This window comes from Pollachius pollachius (assembly GCF_949987615.1).
Source record: "Pollachius pollachius genome assembly, chromosome: 10".
In the NCBI taxonomy this organism is placed as follows: domain Eukaryota; kingdom Metazoa; phylum Chordata; class Actinopteri; order Gadiformes; family Gadidae; genus Pollachius; species Pollachius pollachius.
This window is the reverse complement of record NC_136943.1, coordinates 8,754,159-8,771,661: the sequence shown is the minus strand read 5'-3', so window position 1 is coordinate 8,771,661 and position 17,503 is coordinate 8,754,159. Positions and strand designations below refer to the sequence as shown.

At 46.9% G+C, this 17,503-nt stretch overlaps 1 protein-coding gene across 1 annotated transcript in view; it reads left to right on the top strand.

Moving 5' to 3' along the window:
* The window catches only part of apln (apelin), a 17,893-nt gene extending 1,111 nt beyond the window's left edge, over positions 1-16,782 (top strand). The window contains exons 2-3 of the mRNA XM_079744918.1: positions 13,024-13,196; positions 16,610-16,782. Coding sequence (XP_079601044.1) covers positions 13,024-13,190 — 167 coding nt within the window. The 3' untranslated portion in view covers positions 13,191-13,196; positions 16,610-16,782. The remainder of the gene's footprint in view (positions 1-13,023; positions 13,197-16,609) is intronic.
* Positions 16,783-17,503: the final 721 nt, after the last annotated feature.

Sequence of the window (17,503 nt, the reverse complement as noted above, 5' to 3'; positions counted from 1 at the left end):
AGTGTCCCATCCTTCAAACCAAATTGTGAAGATAAGCAAGGCTAATGTGATAGAGATAAGGGATGAGCATCTGGATGACGGGGAGGACGCTCTCGCATCGAATCTGTGGCTCCACAGATTCCAGATGCGGAGCGCTTTGCTCGAGCAGGTCAATCTCAATACCTTGTCACAGTACAGTCTCCCGTTGCCTGTCCCTGGCTTGCCTTGTCTCCATGTGTATATTTTTTGCAGCGCTTCTGTTGAGTATGGATCTGTTATCTCAATTAAAGTACAACAAGTCGAGGACAAAGCAGAGCTGCGTTTGGTGGCTCAGTGGCTGGTAGGATTAAGGAGCTTTGTTAGAGGCAGGTCTGGGGGATCAGTGTGGGAGACCCAGGGACCGGGCTGCAGATGTGTTCTGCAGGTAGCACCGCGGTGTGACAAAACAACAGTGTTAGTCCTGTGTCAATGTCTAGACCCCTCCCGGGTTTGTCACCTATCTATGAACTACAGCTGCTTGGCAGACATAGTGGTTCTGTTCAGCCCCATTGCAAGAGCCATATAGATGTGCGGGCGAGTGTGTGTGTGTGTGTGTGTGTGTGTCTCTATAGTACAGGCATACACCTGGATGGGGTGGAGCTGTTTGCTTGCGAAGTGTGTAAGATGCAGTGCCGTCCACAGGGTGAGTGTGGATGTGATGGGGCAGGAGGACGATGCGTTGGCTCCATGGTTCGCTGCTGTCCGATCCGCGTATCGATCCACGGGGCGAAGCACTCACAGTTTCCGATTCACCCCCCCGGCAGCACATTCGCTTTCAGTGACGTGCTATTTCTGTCTCGTGGCTTGGAGCTCACATGAGTAAATGGGAAGCAATTATCTCGCATTAAGGCCAGCGTTTGTTTTTCACGCCCTGCGTGTGGCTAAGCATTCTCCACGCCTGAAAGCCCACCACCCTACACCCCTGGTCGCCTGAGAGAAAGGAGGCTCCCAGAGGCTTATCACCGTCCCCAACATTGTTCAAGTCATGCTGCTTATGTGCTTCGTTCACCCCCCCCAAACCACCACTCCCTACCGCTAGAAGAGCATCTGGGCTTAAATGACAGAGAAATATGGGGATAGTGGAGCAAAGGAGAGAGCAGGGGAGAGAGGAGATAGAGAGCACAGTAGGAGGGATAGAGAGAGAGAGAGAGAGAGCGAGAGAGAGAGAGAGAGAGAGAGAGAGAGAGAGAGAGAGAGAGAGAGAGCGAGAGAGAGAGAGAGAGAGAGAAAGGGGATGAGAGAGGAGATAGAGAGACCAGAAGATGGAGAGAGAAGATTAAGAGAGACCAGGAGGTGGAGAGAGAGGGAGAGAGAGAGAGAGAGAAAAAGAGAGATGGGAAATATACAAGACGAGGGACCGGGGTGAGAGAGAGCGATTGCGAGAGCGATTGCGATTGCGAGTGCGTTGCGGCGCCTTCGGTGGGCGTGGGGAGGGAAGCGACGGCCCTGGTAGCTGGAGCCGCGCGGCTACGCAGCCACAAGCACTGTGTTACAGTATGTGCATGCAGAGAGGTGTCGGGGAAGGGGGCTCTGCATGTAGGCTGGGGGTGTGAAGCCTCTCATCTTCCAGACAACGCTTTTCTAGTTGAGTAGGCTCCGTCTCCCAAGCATCTGTGTGTGTCGTGTGTGTGTGTGTGTGTGTGTGTGTGTGTGTGTGTGTTTGTGTGTGTGTGTGTGTATGTGCGTGTGTGTATGTGTGTATGTGTGTATGTTTGTGTGTCTGCATGAATCGATGCATGCAGCCATGCACATGGTGGTGCATAATTGAATGAGTGTGCAATAGAGAATAAGATTGAAATGAGATTGTCAGGGAGACCACAATTTTGAGGGTGGGGTATACTGTAGAGTTTGTCATTGGAAGGGTGAGGTTCAGATTGGTACATATGGAGCTGCATCTGCTAGATTCAGATTCTGCTAGATTCAGGGTGGGGATGACTGTATCTCTGCATGTGTGTGTGTGAATAACTCCATGTTTGTATTCTTAGTGGGGGAGGGGAGGTAAATGTGCAATGTGCTTGCTCAGTCTTCAGCTGACAAACCAACAGAACTGTGTGTGTACGTGTGTGTGTGTGTGTGTGTGTGTGTGTGTGTGTGTGTGTGTGTGTGTGTGTGTGCGTGTGTGACTGTATCTCTGCATGTGCATTCATGTGTGTCACTGTAACTCTGCATTTGTGTGTGTGTGTGTGTGCCTGTGCGTGTGACTGTATCTCTGTATGCGCGTGTGTGTGTGTGTGTCTGTGTGTGTGTGTGTGTGTGTGTCTGTGTGTGCCTGTGCGTGTGACTGTATCTCTGCATGCGCGTGTGTCTGTGTGTGTGTGTGTGTGTGTGTGTGTGTGTGTGTGTGTGCGTGTTTGTCAGCGGGGAACACAGTGTGCAACAGGCCGCTTCAATAAACCAGCAGCACAGCTTTCTGAATCCATTCAGTGTCAACACAACACAAGTACTGCGGCCTTGCACATGTCCTACGAGCATCCTTGAGCCTCGCTTCAATTACCCATCCGTAAAAAAGCACTCCGCATCCAGAGTGGACCGCACCACAGTAGTAGACATGTGGTATTTATAATTCATCCTTCAGTGGATACCTGCGCTCTTCCCGCCTATAACTCTTATGGCTGGTATGTAAACAATCCTTCTTCAGGAAATAGGCCTGGGTTCTCAAGGCAGCAATCTCCTCGTCGATATTGAAGCTGCTGTTTTCCCCTTCCAATGGAAACACTACAGGCCGTCGGCGTCTAGGGACCCACAGGACAAAAACAACAGGCCAGCGTAGACCATCATAGGTACACACCCGGGCGCGCACACATGCGGCACACACACACTTACACACGTGTGACACACACACACACACACACACACACACACACATATATACACACTGACATCACTCACACACAAACACACACAGAAGAAAAGATTGTGTGCATGTTTTCGCTGTCTCCTGATTGCCTCTCAGGTGCAGAGAGGAGGCTGTTATCAGTGAGTGAAATCACCCACCGCGACATTCACAGAGCTGGTGCTAAGACGGCTGTCAGCGGCGGGTATTATTCCGAGTTTAACTTTGATGTAGGAGCTGGGGCGGCCCCGACCACAGCCCCAGCCACCAGCATACACCCCCAGCATCACATACACGCACAGCAGAGCGTTAAGGATCCAGGGGAGGGATGGTGTTTGTGAGCAGCTACTGGCTCAGGCAGCCACTGGCCCACAGAGAAGAAAGAAGAAAAAAAAGTCTGAAACAATCTGGATATTTTGTTCAACAACATCAATAGGCCCCAAAGCAAACAGCGCACCAGGAAGCTTTAAATCATGATCCTTGCTTTTTCACCACACGAGAGCTTCTAATGTAAAGAAGGTGTTTTTGACCGTGGATGTGATTATGTCGGCTGGGGAGAAGAAAAACAGGGAAACTTTTCCAGATGTCCAGGAATAACATAATAACAGCGGGGCAAACAGTCACATCCGAGGGGGTTCAGTGGAAAGGTTATTACGGGATTATGAAGACGCACCAAGGCTTTTCTCTGAGGCACTGGGGCTTGTAAGTGACAGCTGGTTTTTAGTCTGAAACACACAGAAACACAGGACAGACGCACGCACACACAAACATCAAGAGACACGTTCAATAGTTCTTGGATCTATTTTATGCATCACCTTGATTTCCGGTTTTTGATACCCATGCATCATTGTGAGGGAATACAGGGCAGGGAATAATACACACACACAAACCCAGATGAATCTCATATTATGTCAATGTATCCCGTTGAGGGACTCTTGAAGATCAAGTTGAAAAACTATAAAATGTTCAAACTGTTGAACTCGTGGCTCTGCCTAGGCATCCAGAATGCGTACGTCTGTTTGGCATTAGAGCCATAATCCTCGATGTACAGTGGTCGAGATTTATACACCAACCAGGCTTTTTTGTGGACAGCTTTGCCGACATCTGTAGAATATCCCCCTACCTACCAGCTTCAATGGCGCACCACAATGGCTGAGGAAAGGGTAGGAGTTCGAGAGGAGATTAAAGAGAAATCCTAACTCATCTGCAAGGGATATAAGGTTAACCTTTGGGGCGAGCGGTCCTCCTCAGAGAGTTCAGCCCTTTGATTACTTTGGCACATGGGACTGGCTGGACCAACTGTCGTAATGCAATTCAGAATGCTTTAAATAAATAAATCTTCTCACTTGAGACATCGCCTTGAGAGCATGTGTGGTGAAAACCCCAAAAAGGAAAGGGTAAACGTGAGGCCACGGGGAACTAAATGAGACAGAGAGGCCAGCGAAAAAGGAATACATTTACATACACCGAACCCACAGAAACCCCAAAACTGTTCCAGCTAGCGGTCTAAAAATGTGTAGAAATGGATGATATGGCAAGTTTGCTGTGGTGAACCTTTCCTTCAGATCAATTTCAGTTTTCGCTACATTTCGATACACTAACAAGCTGCCCAGTGGCACTTTAACCAGGCTTTGAACTTTGAGGGAACAACCGGTGTTGTCAGGACAAAGGGCGTGGGGGTAGCAGTGGGTTCTGGTGGGGGGGTTACACAGTCTGCTTGTTAACCAGACCTTTTTGAACCACAAGACCCTGTCCTCGGGCTGAGCCGGCTCTGGTCTCACTCTGGCCTCTCTCTGGTCTGTCTCTCTCTCTCTCGCTCTCTCCCCCAACAAGTTAATTAGAGACAGATATTTTTCAAAACGGCACAATTGGGAAGCAGGGTCGAAAAACAAGGTGATTTATGGCTCTCTGTTTGAACATTAAGTGTTACATTATATAGTGGTGGCCGAAACAGATCGGATTCCTGATCACGATCGGAGTAGACGTTTTAATTAACACCGCACTGCGTTGCAGAGTCAATATTGGGGACTCTACAATACATGCACTTTAATTGCTTTCATGCTCAATTTGTGGGAATTTGGGGAGGTAAAAATATTACCTTCCTGTCATGTCACGCACTGTTGTGGAACAACGCCCCCTTGAAACTCTTTTTTGAACGATTATTCGAATAAGTCGGTTTAAACTAGCAGTTTAGAAAAGCTAAAAAGTCCAAGTCACTTAAAGCTTTAAACAGAAAACAGTTTGATCAGAAGACTTTTGGGAGGGCACTGAACAGCTGGCACTGGTTAGGAAGAACAAGGAATTTTGTCTGTGGGTTCATCATCAGGAATGATGGGATGATGGATCAGGGCTATAGCATATTAGGTCGGATTTGTGAAAAAACATAATAACGTCTCTATTGGGATCAGACCGAATCCAAGCCCTAGGACACAACATATCAACATCTGTGGTGCACCTTAGATTCCCCAGGACCCTTAGAGGGCTAGATAGCCCCTCCTTGGACCCTAGGCTCCTGCCCTGTGACCCAAAGGAAGTGGGAACCAAAATCAGGACATCCTTCATCATTATTACATCACTTCCATCTGACACTGATTCCCTTCTGTGGCCACACACACATGCAGAACAACAGAAGAGGCCTCTGTTTAATAAATAATACATTATTTAAGGACTAGGAAGTTGTCATCCTGTTTTATTTTTTTATCTATTGTATCCAATGACACTTTGTCCCTGGAGGACGTTTTATGCGGGGGTTGGTGTCAACTGAGACACAGGGCGATCGAAGGTTCTGCTGTTGACTGATAGCCCCAAACACTCTCTCTCTCTTGCTCTCTCTCTCTCTCTCTCTCTCTCTCTCTCTCTCTCTCTCTCTCTCTCTCTCTCTCTCTCCCCCGCCTGGTTCCTGATGGTTATTTTGGGATAAGACAGGGCCCCTTGCTGCGTCCCTCTATCTCTACCTTCTTTTTACCCCCCCACCCCCTTAGCTTCACTACAGGACCCCCAGATCATGAGCAGATGTTTATGAAAGTCAAAAGGGAGAAACAATATATGGAATGTGTAAACACCCATCGCTGTCAGGTAAACAGTTTATCCAGGCCGCTAATGGGTACCATGTGCCCGTGCAGGACTAACAAACTCTGGGCTGCAGGGCTTACCTGCACTGCCACTCTGGACAGCTCAATCTATCAATAAGGAGCAGCAGGAGTTTTATGTTTGGTTTGAAGTACCGCACATAAAAATCTTTAGCGGCCCTGATTTTAAATGATCAGGTTGTTAGGTCGATGAAACCGTACATTGTGTGTTGAACAATAGGTATCTTACAGCGTTGATGTCGCTTAAAATGTTATTCTATTTATTTGTTTATGTTGTTTCGGGCGATAAAGATTGGGCATCAAGTCGATCAAAATAGCTACTTTGCATCTTGTGGGTTGGTGAGGAGGCATCCTCATCTGACGCAATGTTGATGCTATTTTTCCTCCCAGTACGTATGCTACTGGGAGAGGCTGAGGTCCCATTCTCCCCGTTGGACAGCTTTGGTCCCTCTCTCTTTCCTCTCTCTCTATTTTATCATATCCTCTCTCTCTCTCTCTCACTCTCTCTCCCCCCCCCCCCCCCCCCTCCCTCTTTCTCTCTCTGCCTCTCTCGCTCGCCTCTCAAACGGGAGGAAGGCATGCGGGCTCCCAGCATGGGGCGAGCGGTGACACAGGCGAGGGAGGGGCCCTGCTTCACATCTGATTAGTGTGCCCATGGAAACGGATGGGCGGAGGATCCTCTTTGCCCTTGACATGCTGTCTCTAGAGATCAGGCCAGTGCTCGGTTGGCGGACTCACCTACTTTACCTGCCACTACGGCCCCACCAATGTTTACCCGAATAGCCTGCAACAAAACAAGGCTTGTTGTTCTGCTTCCTGCGACTCCATCATCTCTCTATAGAGAGGCAACCCTAGACGTAAATGAGATTGAAACGCAATTATGTTTGGGTGTGAGTCTTACATGTGTTGCATCTGTTCTGGGGCTTTGCCTTCTGACCTATAGTTACCTTCTCACCATCGGTTCACCCCTTTGCCACTGTAGTGGCTTGGTGTGAATAAACCAACAGGCAGTTCTGTAGTTACCGTGGGTTTTCATTTGCAAGCTCTACACACCCAGCCCCACCGTGAGCGCGCCAGAGCTTTGAACTCCCAGGTGCTCTGATCATAGCAGAGCAGGCCATCTCACACCTCATCGCCCCGCACCCTACCTCGTTCAGGAGCAACGCATACTTCGGCGCCCCAGAGACCCCCGCCAGGCACCCGAGGGACACTGAGGGGGGGGGGACATCTGTAGAGAGACTCAAGGAAAGTGTGGGGGGGTGCTGGGGGTGGGGTGAGGTGGGGGGATCTGGTTTCTCAGGATAATTGCAAAGAGACAGGGTGTGTGTGTGTGTGTGTGTGTGTGTGTGTGTGTGTGTGTGCGTGTGTGTGTACGTGTGTGTGTGTGTGTGTGTGTGTGTGTGTGTGTGTGTGTGTGTGTGTGTTGGGAGGGTGCGGGGGTGGGGGGTTTGGGGGGAGGATTGCAATGCTTGCTCAGGAAGAGCAACTTTTTCATGCACTTGAGTTTCCTCTGTGTATTTTACATGTAGACAAAGCCTTCCTTCAGTTCCGCAACAAGCCTGGCATTATCACAGCCACAACAATGCTGCATATCAAACAGGGCCAAACCGGCAACGACAATAAGCACAACCGAAACCACCTCCAAGAGGAACAGACAGATATAAAGCAACGTGTTTAATGTCCTGGGAAAGGGGTTTGAAAAGATGCCACTGTAACGCACCTCAAACGCATAAACTGGGAACCTGGTGCTTTTTCTTCATCTTCACCCAGCTGACAACGTCATTCCTCTTCCTCCTGACTGAGCAGCTTTGACTGCCGCTGCCATGGTAACATGGTCTGGAAGTCGGCGAAGCAATCGGTACCAGTTTCTTCCGAGGCCCGTGGCTGCTAATAGCTGTACGATAAGCAGCACTCCCAACTTCAGCCTCAGAGGGACATAAAGGGGGAGCACGGATGCTGAGCATTGCCAATGCAGAACAGCGTGAGGTCTTCCTTAAGCACCCATTCATGTTTGGAGTGGATGGGGCGCAGTCGACGCTAAAGAGATTGTGCTCTCTCGTACTGGCACGATTGACACGATTTCACCGTTGCCTAAATAATCCTGATCCCCTTATGTGCTTATGTAGTGGGAGGCATCTCAGGCTATGGCATATGTGTGTGTCTGTGTCTGCCTGCGTCGTGTGTGGGTTAGCGTGTCTGTAGCGTTAGCATGCTATAAAGGGATTCATTGGCTCAAGCTGCTCTTTTTAGTGAATGAAAAAAAGGGGGCTCATTACGGCGACAACAGAGCGAGCTTCTCCGACGTCATGGTAATAACCATGGCTACACATGCCAGGGGATTAAGGCTTCCAAGTGTCACCCATGAGGACCCAACGTGCATACTGTATTAGGATAAAAGAGGACCTGGGTAAATTACGCAACAATGCTAATTAAGTTGGGACGTTTTTGTAAACAAAGAACCTATAGGGTAACCGTGATGGAGATTCCCTTTATGTATGCATCTGCATCATATACAATGACATGATGTGGGCTGGTCCAGCTCACTAGGACTATTAAGATCAAATTGCGGAAGGAATTTTATAATGGTGGAAAGAGAACAGCGTTTGATTAAGGTTTTCTTCAGAACAAGCTCAATTACTATTTGCTATTAATCACTGTAACAATTTAGTCATGATATGATGACAAATCAAAAGGTAAAGACAAAGAGATCACTTCCCTCCTCTCCTCTCCTCTCCTCTCGGGTCCTCTCCTCTCCTCTCCTCTCCTCTCCTCTCCTTTCTTCTCCTGTCCTCTCCTCTCTTCTCCTCACCTCTCCTCTCCTCTCCTCTCCTCTCCTTTCTTCTCCTGTCCTCTCCTCACCTCTCCTCTCCTCTCCTCTCCTCTCCTCTCCTCCTAATGTTCCAGGCCAGTGCCCTAATTTACATGATAGCAAAGCAGCTTGTTTACACATCAAGTTACCGCTGTTCAAACTGTGCTGAGCGGCTCTCGCTCCCTGGAGCTGTCACAGGAGGTGGGCTGGCAGACACACGGGGAAAAAACACCCCAAGAAACACGGGCAATCAAATGTTCAGCCAATCGAAATGTGAATGCTTAAACGCTGAATGTAAATTATGAAAATTAACTCAAGCAAATGAGGCAACATCTGATTGAATCGTAACCAGTGTGTCTCAAAGTGATGAGAATAAACAGTGGAATCGCTGCGGATGATTCAGTTTGACTGAAATCGAACCGGCAATAATTCGGCTTCGACTGTCCTTTTCTACGTGATCCCCGCAAACAATGGCCTCTATTTCTTTGGCCCGCGGCCCCTTCCAACTCGCTGCGATTGCAATCGCAAACTTATTTAATCTTTCATGGCCTGCTGAGAGTCTAGTCGGCCATTATGGGCTACATTTACAAGTGCATTGGATATGCGATCCATTCAGCAGCGTACGTCGGACCTGACAATCCTCAGCGGGCAACGCTAAACCCATTTGCGAGGCTCTCTCTTGCGCTCGTGTATCGACTAGCCAGCATCCCTGGCTGCTGTGTGATGTACGTCTGGCTCAAGGCCGCCATGAGGGCGATTGATGAAGTTGGCATCGAACCAGAGCACTGCTGTCTCTTTTTTTTTCTCCCTTTGACCAGATGAGCAGAGAGAGATGCACACCATAACTCCTTGAGTCTCCATGACAGGCCGCTGGGAATCGACCGGGGGCGAGATGGGGCGGGGGGGGATGAGGATGGAGGTAGGGGTGGCGGGCGAGTTGTCAGTAATGCTCGTTCAGCATGGGCAGGAGAAGACAGAGGGCCCGGCCAATGAAAATACACAGCGTGATGGATGGTCTCTTGGAAGTGTGCTGAAGCCAGAGTGGGAAATTAGGCATCAGCTGACCGAACGATTCATTATGAACGTGGAGCAGAGTGGACATTCCGCGACACTATAACCTCCACCGAGCCAAAGCAAAAACCGTGGTCCCCTCCAGTAGGAGGGAGATATGGGCAGAAAAAAAAGCATTGGTGGCCGTAGGCAGGGACATTCCTGGAATTCTAGCTTTATTAAAGTTTAATGAGGGAATTACCAGCTGAAAGGATGACATTCTGGGATTTGCTGGAATAAGTCTAAAGCCGGGGGGGTTTTGAGGTAGTCGAATTGAGAGATAAGGACACTTTGAAGCTAGATCTTATCCTTCTGCTAACTTAACGTAAACATGAAGCAATTAAATGGGAATGAACAGTGAGGAATGGACCGCAGTGAGAGTAATAGGATTGCTGGCAAAAACACAAAGTAATCAAACATACGTTAGACAACGATAACCATGGTGAGTTATCGTCCAATTAACTTTTCCTAATTGTTACCCGCTTGCACATTTAAAGTCTGTCGATCTGACTCCACGCTATGCGTCTTTGGATCCACAGACCCCCAAATCTCGCTTTATCATGTCTGTCACCATCATGTGGGTCTGCCAAGTGCGGGTTACAGTGTGGCATAACTGCAGGTTTCCCACTTTCCACTGGGGAAATAAACAAGCTATTTTTAGCAGCTTTCATAACACAATTTCTATTCTATACTGAGATGGATGGTTTGAGATTCGTCAAGACAATCATGGGAAGGAGTCATTCTCCCCAGCGCTGAGCTTCAGCTGACAGCTCGCCATGACAGGAGACATCTAAATTGTCTCATTACAGACTTGGCTTGCTTGCGAGCGAGACAGAGGCACAGCCGAGAGGAACAGCCCTGTGAGTTACATTCTGCACAAATGGCTCAGGTGCAATTATGGCACAATTTCTATCTGTGTGCATGTGTTTGTGAGTATCTGTGTGTGTGGGTGTGTGTGCTGTGTGCTGTGTGGTGTGTGTGTGTGTGTGTGTGTGTGTGTGTGTGTGCGTGTGTGTGTGTGTGTGTGTGTGTTTGTGTTTGTGTTTGTGTGTGCATGTGTGTATACTTTTGTAATTTGTGTTTCCGGCTCATATTCCCATAAAATAAAGCTTCAGTAAGCCGATAAAGCCTCTGATTATTCAGTTCAGAATGTACATCGCTCATTTACTCTATATCTGGGGCAAGAACAAGAGGATAATGTACAGATTAACACTATTACAGGGGAAAGTCTGGCTTTGGATGCAGAAATATGCAACACAGAATTGCCTTGACACAGACTAATTACCCTACTGTTCACTCAAATTATTACATTCATAATGTCCAATGTGTTTGTTGAAGAAAATTAGCTTTCTGGCTTATCCTGCAATCGACTATTGTTTGCCCTTACATGCTGGAAACCATTTAGGTTTGTCGAAAGTAATTGAGATGCTATTGTTAGGAGGATGGTCATTGTTTGTTCTACGAATGGGTAACGATGACTTCTACTTCTACATTTCTGCTAAGATGTTGTAAAACAAAAATCCCCCCCAAAAAAACAAAAAAACACAACATGTCTGTTCAAGAAGACCAAGTGGAACTCCCTGATTTACAAGACCAAGACTCCAAACGTCTTGACGTCTTGAACGTAGTCTGCAGTCTCCTCTGAATGCTGGGAATGAAAGAGAAAGTACTCGGGCTTGATGTTTCTTGACAATTTCGTTGAAGTTGTAGAACCAGGCCTGAAAAAATAACATGGCTTTGACATCTGCTCAATAGCCAACTTGAGTAGACATTTTCCCGCCTTCTCTCACCTCTGTGGCAGTTATCTGCCGGGGTTTTGCTTGTTCAGCAGCTCGTAAACCCTAGGAAGTCCATTCTCTGGAGAACCCTAAAAACGGTGCCAGTGTCTTTCACGGCCTGACGGATTGACAGGATTTCTGTCTGACGTAAATCTTTTTTTATTTTCTTAAAGAAAAACCTAATTAGAATGAGTCTTTAACGTTGAGACATGGCGATCAATTGGTTCTCAAAGTTAGCCTTATGTTTAGGTGTTTTAAAAATTGCATCTTACAATTTCAGCAACTACACTGCCGTTTTTACCGCCTTAACTGTTTACTGAATAAACTGCCAAGAGCTGGAAAGTGTTAGAAAATTGGGCTTGTTAAATGGAGCAAATCATTTAAATTCTATGCCACCATTCCAAACTAAATGAATACTGACCAACTGCTATTTCTATCCACAAGATATTCAACACCTGATGTTACTCTGTAAACAGCCAGACCGACACACATAGTAAAGTTTCATGGGACTAATGAAATAAAAGAGGTGCGAAAGATCAACCACAATAAATATCGAATTGCAAGTAAAGATGTGTTCAACATCTTCTCCCCCCCAAACACACACACACACACACACACACACACACACACACCCACACACACCCACACACACCCACCCACACACACACACCCACACACACACACACACCTAAAGGAATAACCAAGTGGGGGTCCTCTGAGTTTGGGCAAGGTTGAAAGGTCACAGAGAAACCAAAGCGGATCAACCCATTTGGAAGTGTGTGTGGGGGGGGGGGATGGGTGGGAAGGGGCTTAAACAGATCAGGCCACACTTATTGAGAGATGACTGAAAACATCTGGGATCGCTCTTTAACACACACACATGCACACCCTCAGTCGCGACGCGTTCACACACCACGTTCGTTCCGTGAGGTTTGTTTCGTGAGGTTTCGCCATGTCCACCATCTGGGTCGGTTTGGGGGGTTTGGGGGGTTTGGGACGGGGTCAACGCCATGGCACTAAAGGATGCACTTCTGCCAGGTGAAGGGTGCTGGTGTCTTGATCCGTCTCGTAATCTTGACGGGGAGTGGTGGAGACATGGCACACCGGGGTCGGGCTTTACTGACAGCTCTCTGGCGTGCTGGCTAGCTCTGGATGCCCTGTTTTGGTTCCCCCACATTGTGCTTTGATGAACTACAATCCTGGGTGGGCTGACTGTTGCACACAAACACAGACGCACGCACACACACACAAATCCCACACACGTCTCGTTCTCCTCATCTACCCATGTGCTCCCTTTTTTCCTGCTGTGTTGAAAATCGAATCATAGACACACACATATATATATATATACATATATAATCTCTCCATCGTAGACTACAATGCGAAACGTCCTTCGCTGGAGAGAACCCTCTGACATGCCCTCCTCTGTTCCCCCCCCCCCTCCAGGTCCCATGGCCTCCACGGACCGCGGCAGAGCTCTTGAGGACGGCGCCCCGCCCAGGAGGGTCCCATCGCAGAACCCGGGCCGGGGCGGACAGACCCACAGACCCGCGGGCTGGAAGAGGAGACGCCCACGGCCCCGTCTCTCCCACAAGGGGCCCATGCCGTTCTAGAACAAGGTGGGTTCCTCTGAACGACGGCTGGTTCGGACGCGGGTTCTACCCGAAGGTGTACGGAGGGGAAGATTGTGACGTGGCTACACGCAGGAAAGATGGGGTGAAACATAGGAAAACAATGAGATGAAGCGAATGAAAGGAGGGTCAAACGGAGAGGGACTTGCTGGAGACTAAAGTAATCTTGGAACGAGTGGAAACCATGCGATGAAACGAGATAGAACGGCTGCGAGGGTGTTGCTGTAGACTGAAATCCTCTCATGATCTTGGAAATGGAATTCCATGGGAGTGACGCAACGCCATTGTTTAGCTGACGTCGCTTTGAGTTTCTTACTGCTGCGTAATGGGGGCAGTTATAAACGGCCAATTCAAGTCTTGTCTCGTGCTTAATGGCGTCGTTCATATCATGCCGCAAAAAGGCATAAATGTCTTAAACTTCGCCCATAAATGAGTAATTCAGTATTGTTTGGGGAATCTAAGGCAGAAGTAAAACTATAACAGGATGTCTGGAATATCTTTCAATGGCTTTCTTTCAATGACCAATAGGAGTCCTTTGAACTCACACAGAGATGTTATCTGTTGGCATACAAAAAAGCTCAGCAAACCTAACCACAGTGCATTACATTGTTTGGTCCTTCAATAGTACTCTACAGGTAGGTTTGTGTAATGCCATGTAATTTAATATATTTGCTCTAGTTGGGGGAAAAATATACTGGGAATCCTGACCAATGAGTTAAAGTGAACCTTATCCTTCAATCAGATAAAATTAATTAATCGTTTTACTAGAGATAATACAGGGGAGGTTTAGGTTTCTCAGCTGAGTTGTGATTGTGTTTCTTTCACATGAAAGGATGTTTAGTTTCCCATTAAGACAAGCAAGTCTTTATGCCAAAGTTATTTCATCTCTTAATCTGTGAAAATATTTAAACTGTCACCCCTTCAGACACTCTGTCTTTCCCTTGCCCAAAATAATTTTGTACAATTAAAATAAACATATACTTTCTGCCCCTGTATAATGAACAACTTTCATCCAAATTACTACAGGGTCAAAATAGAAACTAAACTAAACAGACAATTATGAGCAGTTTGAGCTAAACTTGACCGACTAGCTTATGTGAGGATGTTTACCTCATCTGCACTTCTTGTATTGAAGGGCATTAGCAGCAGCAGTAGACTGGTGTATACATTATGGACCATGACAATTTACATGTCTCTAGTCCCAGACTCTGACAGAGACAGAAGAACTCGCCAGGCCATAATAACCCCCGAGGGGGTGCGTAACACACAATGCTAGCCTGCAGTGGTCCACCATAAATAAGTCACATAGCGAGAACTAGGGTGAGTATGACAAAAGGAAGACTCCAATAAAACCAAATTTATCGAATTCAGATTCAAGAAAACCTCAAGTTGTCTTATTTTATTATTTCTTAGGATGATAAATTATTTTGAGTGCAAGTCATAACGTATTGTTTAGAGGAAGCGAGCGAGGCAAGAAAGACGATGAACAAAGTCCTCAGGCAAGGGCATTCTGCACTTCAGTGAAAACACAGGACTACTAAAGTTTCGCACTCTGCCAATAAAATAAGAGCATTTTCTCTCTGAGGTTGTGCATTGTGAGTGCTTGTTTTCAGGGTCAGGAATGGCGGCCACACAATGAGGAAAGCCTCAGGAAGTGGTGGATCTCTTTAAAAGCAAAACGCATCAATGACTCACAATGGTGTCTTCACAAACACCACTTCAATCACAACACGATGAAGCCCTCCCACCGTTTGTTTCTCCGCTTCCTCTCACGCTTCGCTGGGTCATAGTTCATGTCCTTCAAGAATCTCTCTTCCCTCCCTCCCTCGACTAAATCTAAAAAATTAATAAGTTAAAAATCTTTTTAACTTATTATTTCATTTTATTCTTAAACGTAGGAATAAAATAACATGCTTGCCTTCACCGGATAGTTTGGCCGGCTGTTTTCAATCGTATTTTAGTTTTTTTCGAACGATAGAAACGTTCCAAGAAAGCTCCTCGTACAACACTAGAAGGAAGAGAATTAACTCATCGCAAGCGATCGAGACGAGGACAAGCCAGACGCTTTTATCTGCTTCCTTTCTTGCCAACCTTCCCCCTGATGAAGAGGGAGGGGAAAGAACACCAGCAGCTGGAGTTTCACTTTATTCCACGCCCTATCAAAGAAGGAGGAAGATCAAAGCTGGAGTAAATCAGAGATATTAGCCAGAGGAACCAGGCAGGGAGAACATGGCTGCAAGGCGAACGGACTGAATGGGAAAAAATGTCACAATTTGGCCTGGATTTAATTGCCGTCTGGTATAAACAAGGAAGGGGGGTAGAGGGAACGGAGTTGACAGTGTTATCCACTCGCACCGACCCTGCCCCTTTCCCTCACCACCGTCACCCTATTTCAATATCAAAGGCAGCTCATCTATTATTCTCTGTCACCTTAGGCCAAGCGAAGGAGTTTGACTTTTTCGTTTTTACATGATCCAGATGTGAGGGAATCCTTGAGGAGACATTGTAAACCTTAGTAGGCCTTTGTATGCATTCGAGCAGGCTTGGAGAACATTTTAAAGTGCGATTACAATAGTAGGGAGTCAAGCATGTTGTGGAACATTTTAAAGGCAGGGTATTATTGTTTTAAGGCTTAATATTTCTTTTTTTTTAATACTGTTGATGTTAAAAGGGCTTAGTACCGCATCTCGCACACATCCACATATTCTGTGATGTAGTTGTGATTCCTTCTTGCTGTGCAGATATCCTACACGAGAACAAGGAGCAAACAATGCATAAAGACAGGGGCAGAACAATCTCAAGCAAGAGATTAGATTTACATCATCCTTTGTGGCATTACTCAGTCAGAAAAATATGTAACCGTTCAAAACAAGAAAGGCTTTCATCAATGAATGATCCTTGTTTTCGTGGTACAAAGAAAACTGAATGTAACACTCAATCAAAAACCCTGGGATGGGTCATAGGAACTGAGAGAGAGAGAGAGAGAGAGAGAGAGAGAGAGAGAGAGAGAGAGAGAGAAAGAGAGAGAGAGAGAGAGATGGCAGAGTCGATGGCAAAGAAAAATATAGGATTGGCAATCTGTAAATCAGTGCCATGGGGAAGGCTCCGTGTCTGACTGAAATACACAATTGTTATTCTATCTCACTGATTTCAGTGTTGATATGCATCAAAGACCAGGAAACCTGCAACCATTACCTCAGTTGTGTAATTCAACCCTGCATTGTGTGTGTTTATGTACACACTAAAAACTGAATCTTTTATTTAAAGACAGTCCCTTTCAAGTTGAAGCCCATGCAAACCTTAACAGAATGTAATGCTTTATACGATACCAGTATGTGCTAAAAGAAAAGGAAAAAAAAACAATAACATAATTTCTCTTTTCATTTTTTGTCTTTGTGCAGGCACTGCTTTGAGCGCCCTCCCCCAGGTTCTGTTTCCTCTGCTCTTCCTTTGCCTCGGGGGACCTTGCTACGAAGGGCCATTGCTTGGCCAGCCTGAAGAGTGACGTCCACAGCACCTGCTGGTTCTTCAAGCTACTCTGTCCACAAAAGAAAAATCAGGACAAACCACTCACCCTCAGCTCTGAGAAGAATTTGGGGCAGGGAAATGGGGTGGTGGTGGGTGGAGGGTGGTGGGTTGGGTGGGTTGGGTGGGGGGGGGATATGTCTTCAGCCCGAGCAACCAGATTCTATTTCTCTGTCTCTCGCTCTCTCTTTCTCCCCCCGCCCCCCCTCAATACGACCCTACTTGGCCACCTTTCTATTTATCTCGTTCTCTATTAGTTATCATTACTATTATGATTATTATTATTATTAGTATTATTATTATTATCATTTGTTGTTTCGAGCCCGCTCATAACCATCTCCCTGCGGTTCTCACACAGTTTGCATGACATGTGGTGGAGATGGAGTCCAGTCCTTGTACATTCTCAGTCTTAACGCATCTGTCGGCATGATGTGGCATAGCCATCTCCTATCTCCCGTCAGCCGCTGACTCCAATGCTGGCTTTGCTATTTGTGGCCACGCTTTTCGCCAGTTTTTAGAGGGTGCTGATTGGTCGCCCCGGCACAGTGCCATTCCACCGCGTCTACGGATATTCAGTTCTCATCGTAACCCTTTAAAAAAAAGCAGTCTTTAGACCCAAAGAAAGCACAGGAGCGTGACCTTGCGATCACCTTCGCTATAACCTACATCCGCCCTGGGCAGACCCCCTTTGTCTTGCTAATCTGTTGTAATTGGCGGAATAATAATGCATTGAGATAAAAGCTTCCTGCGTAGCTATTTCGGTGCTGTTA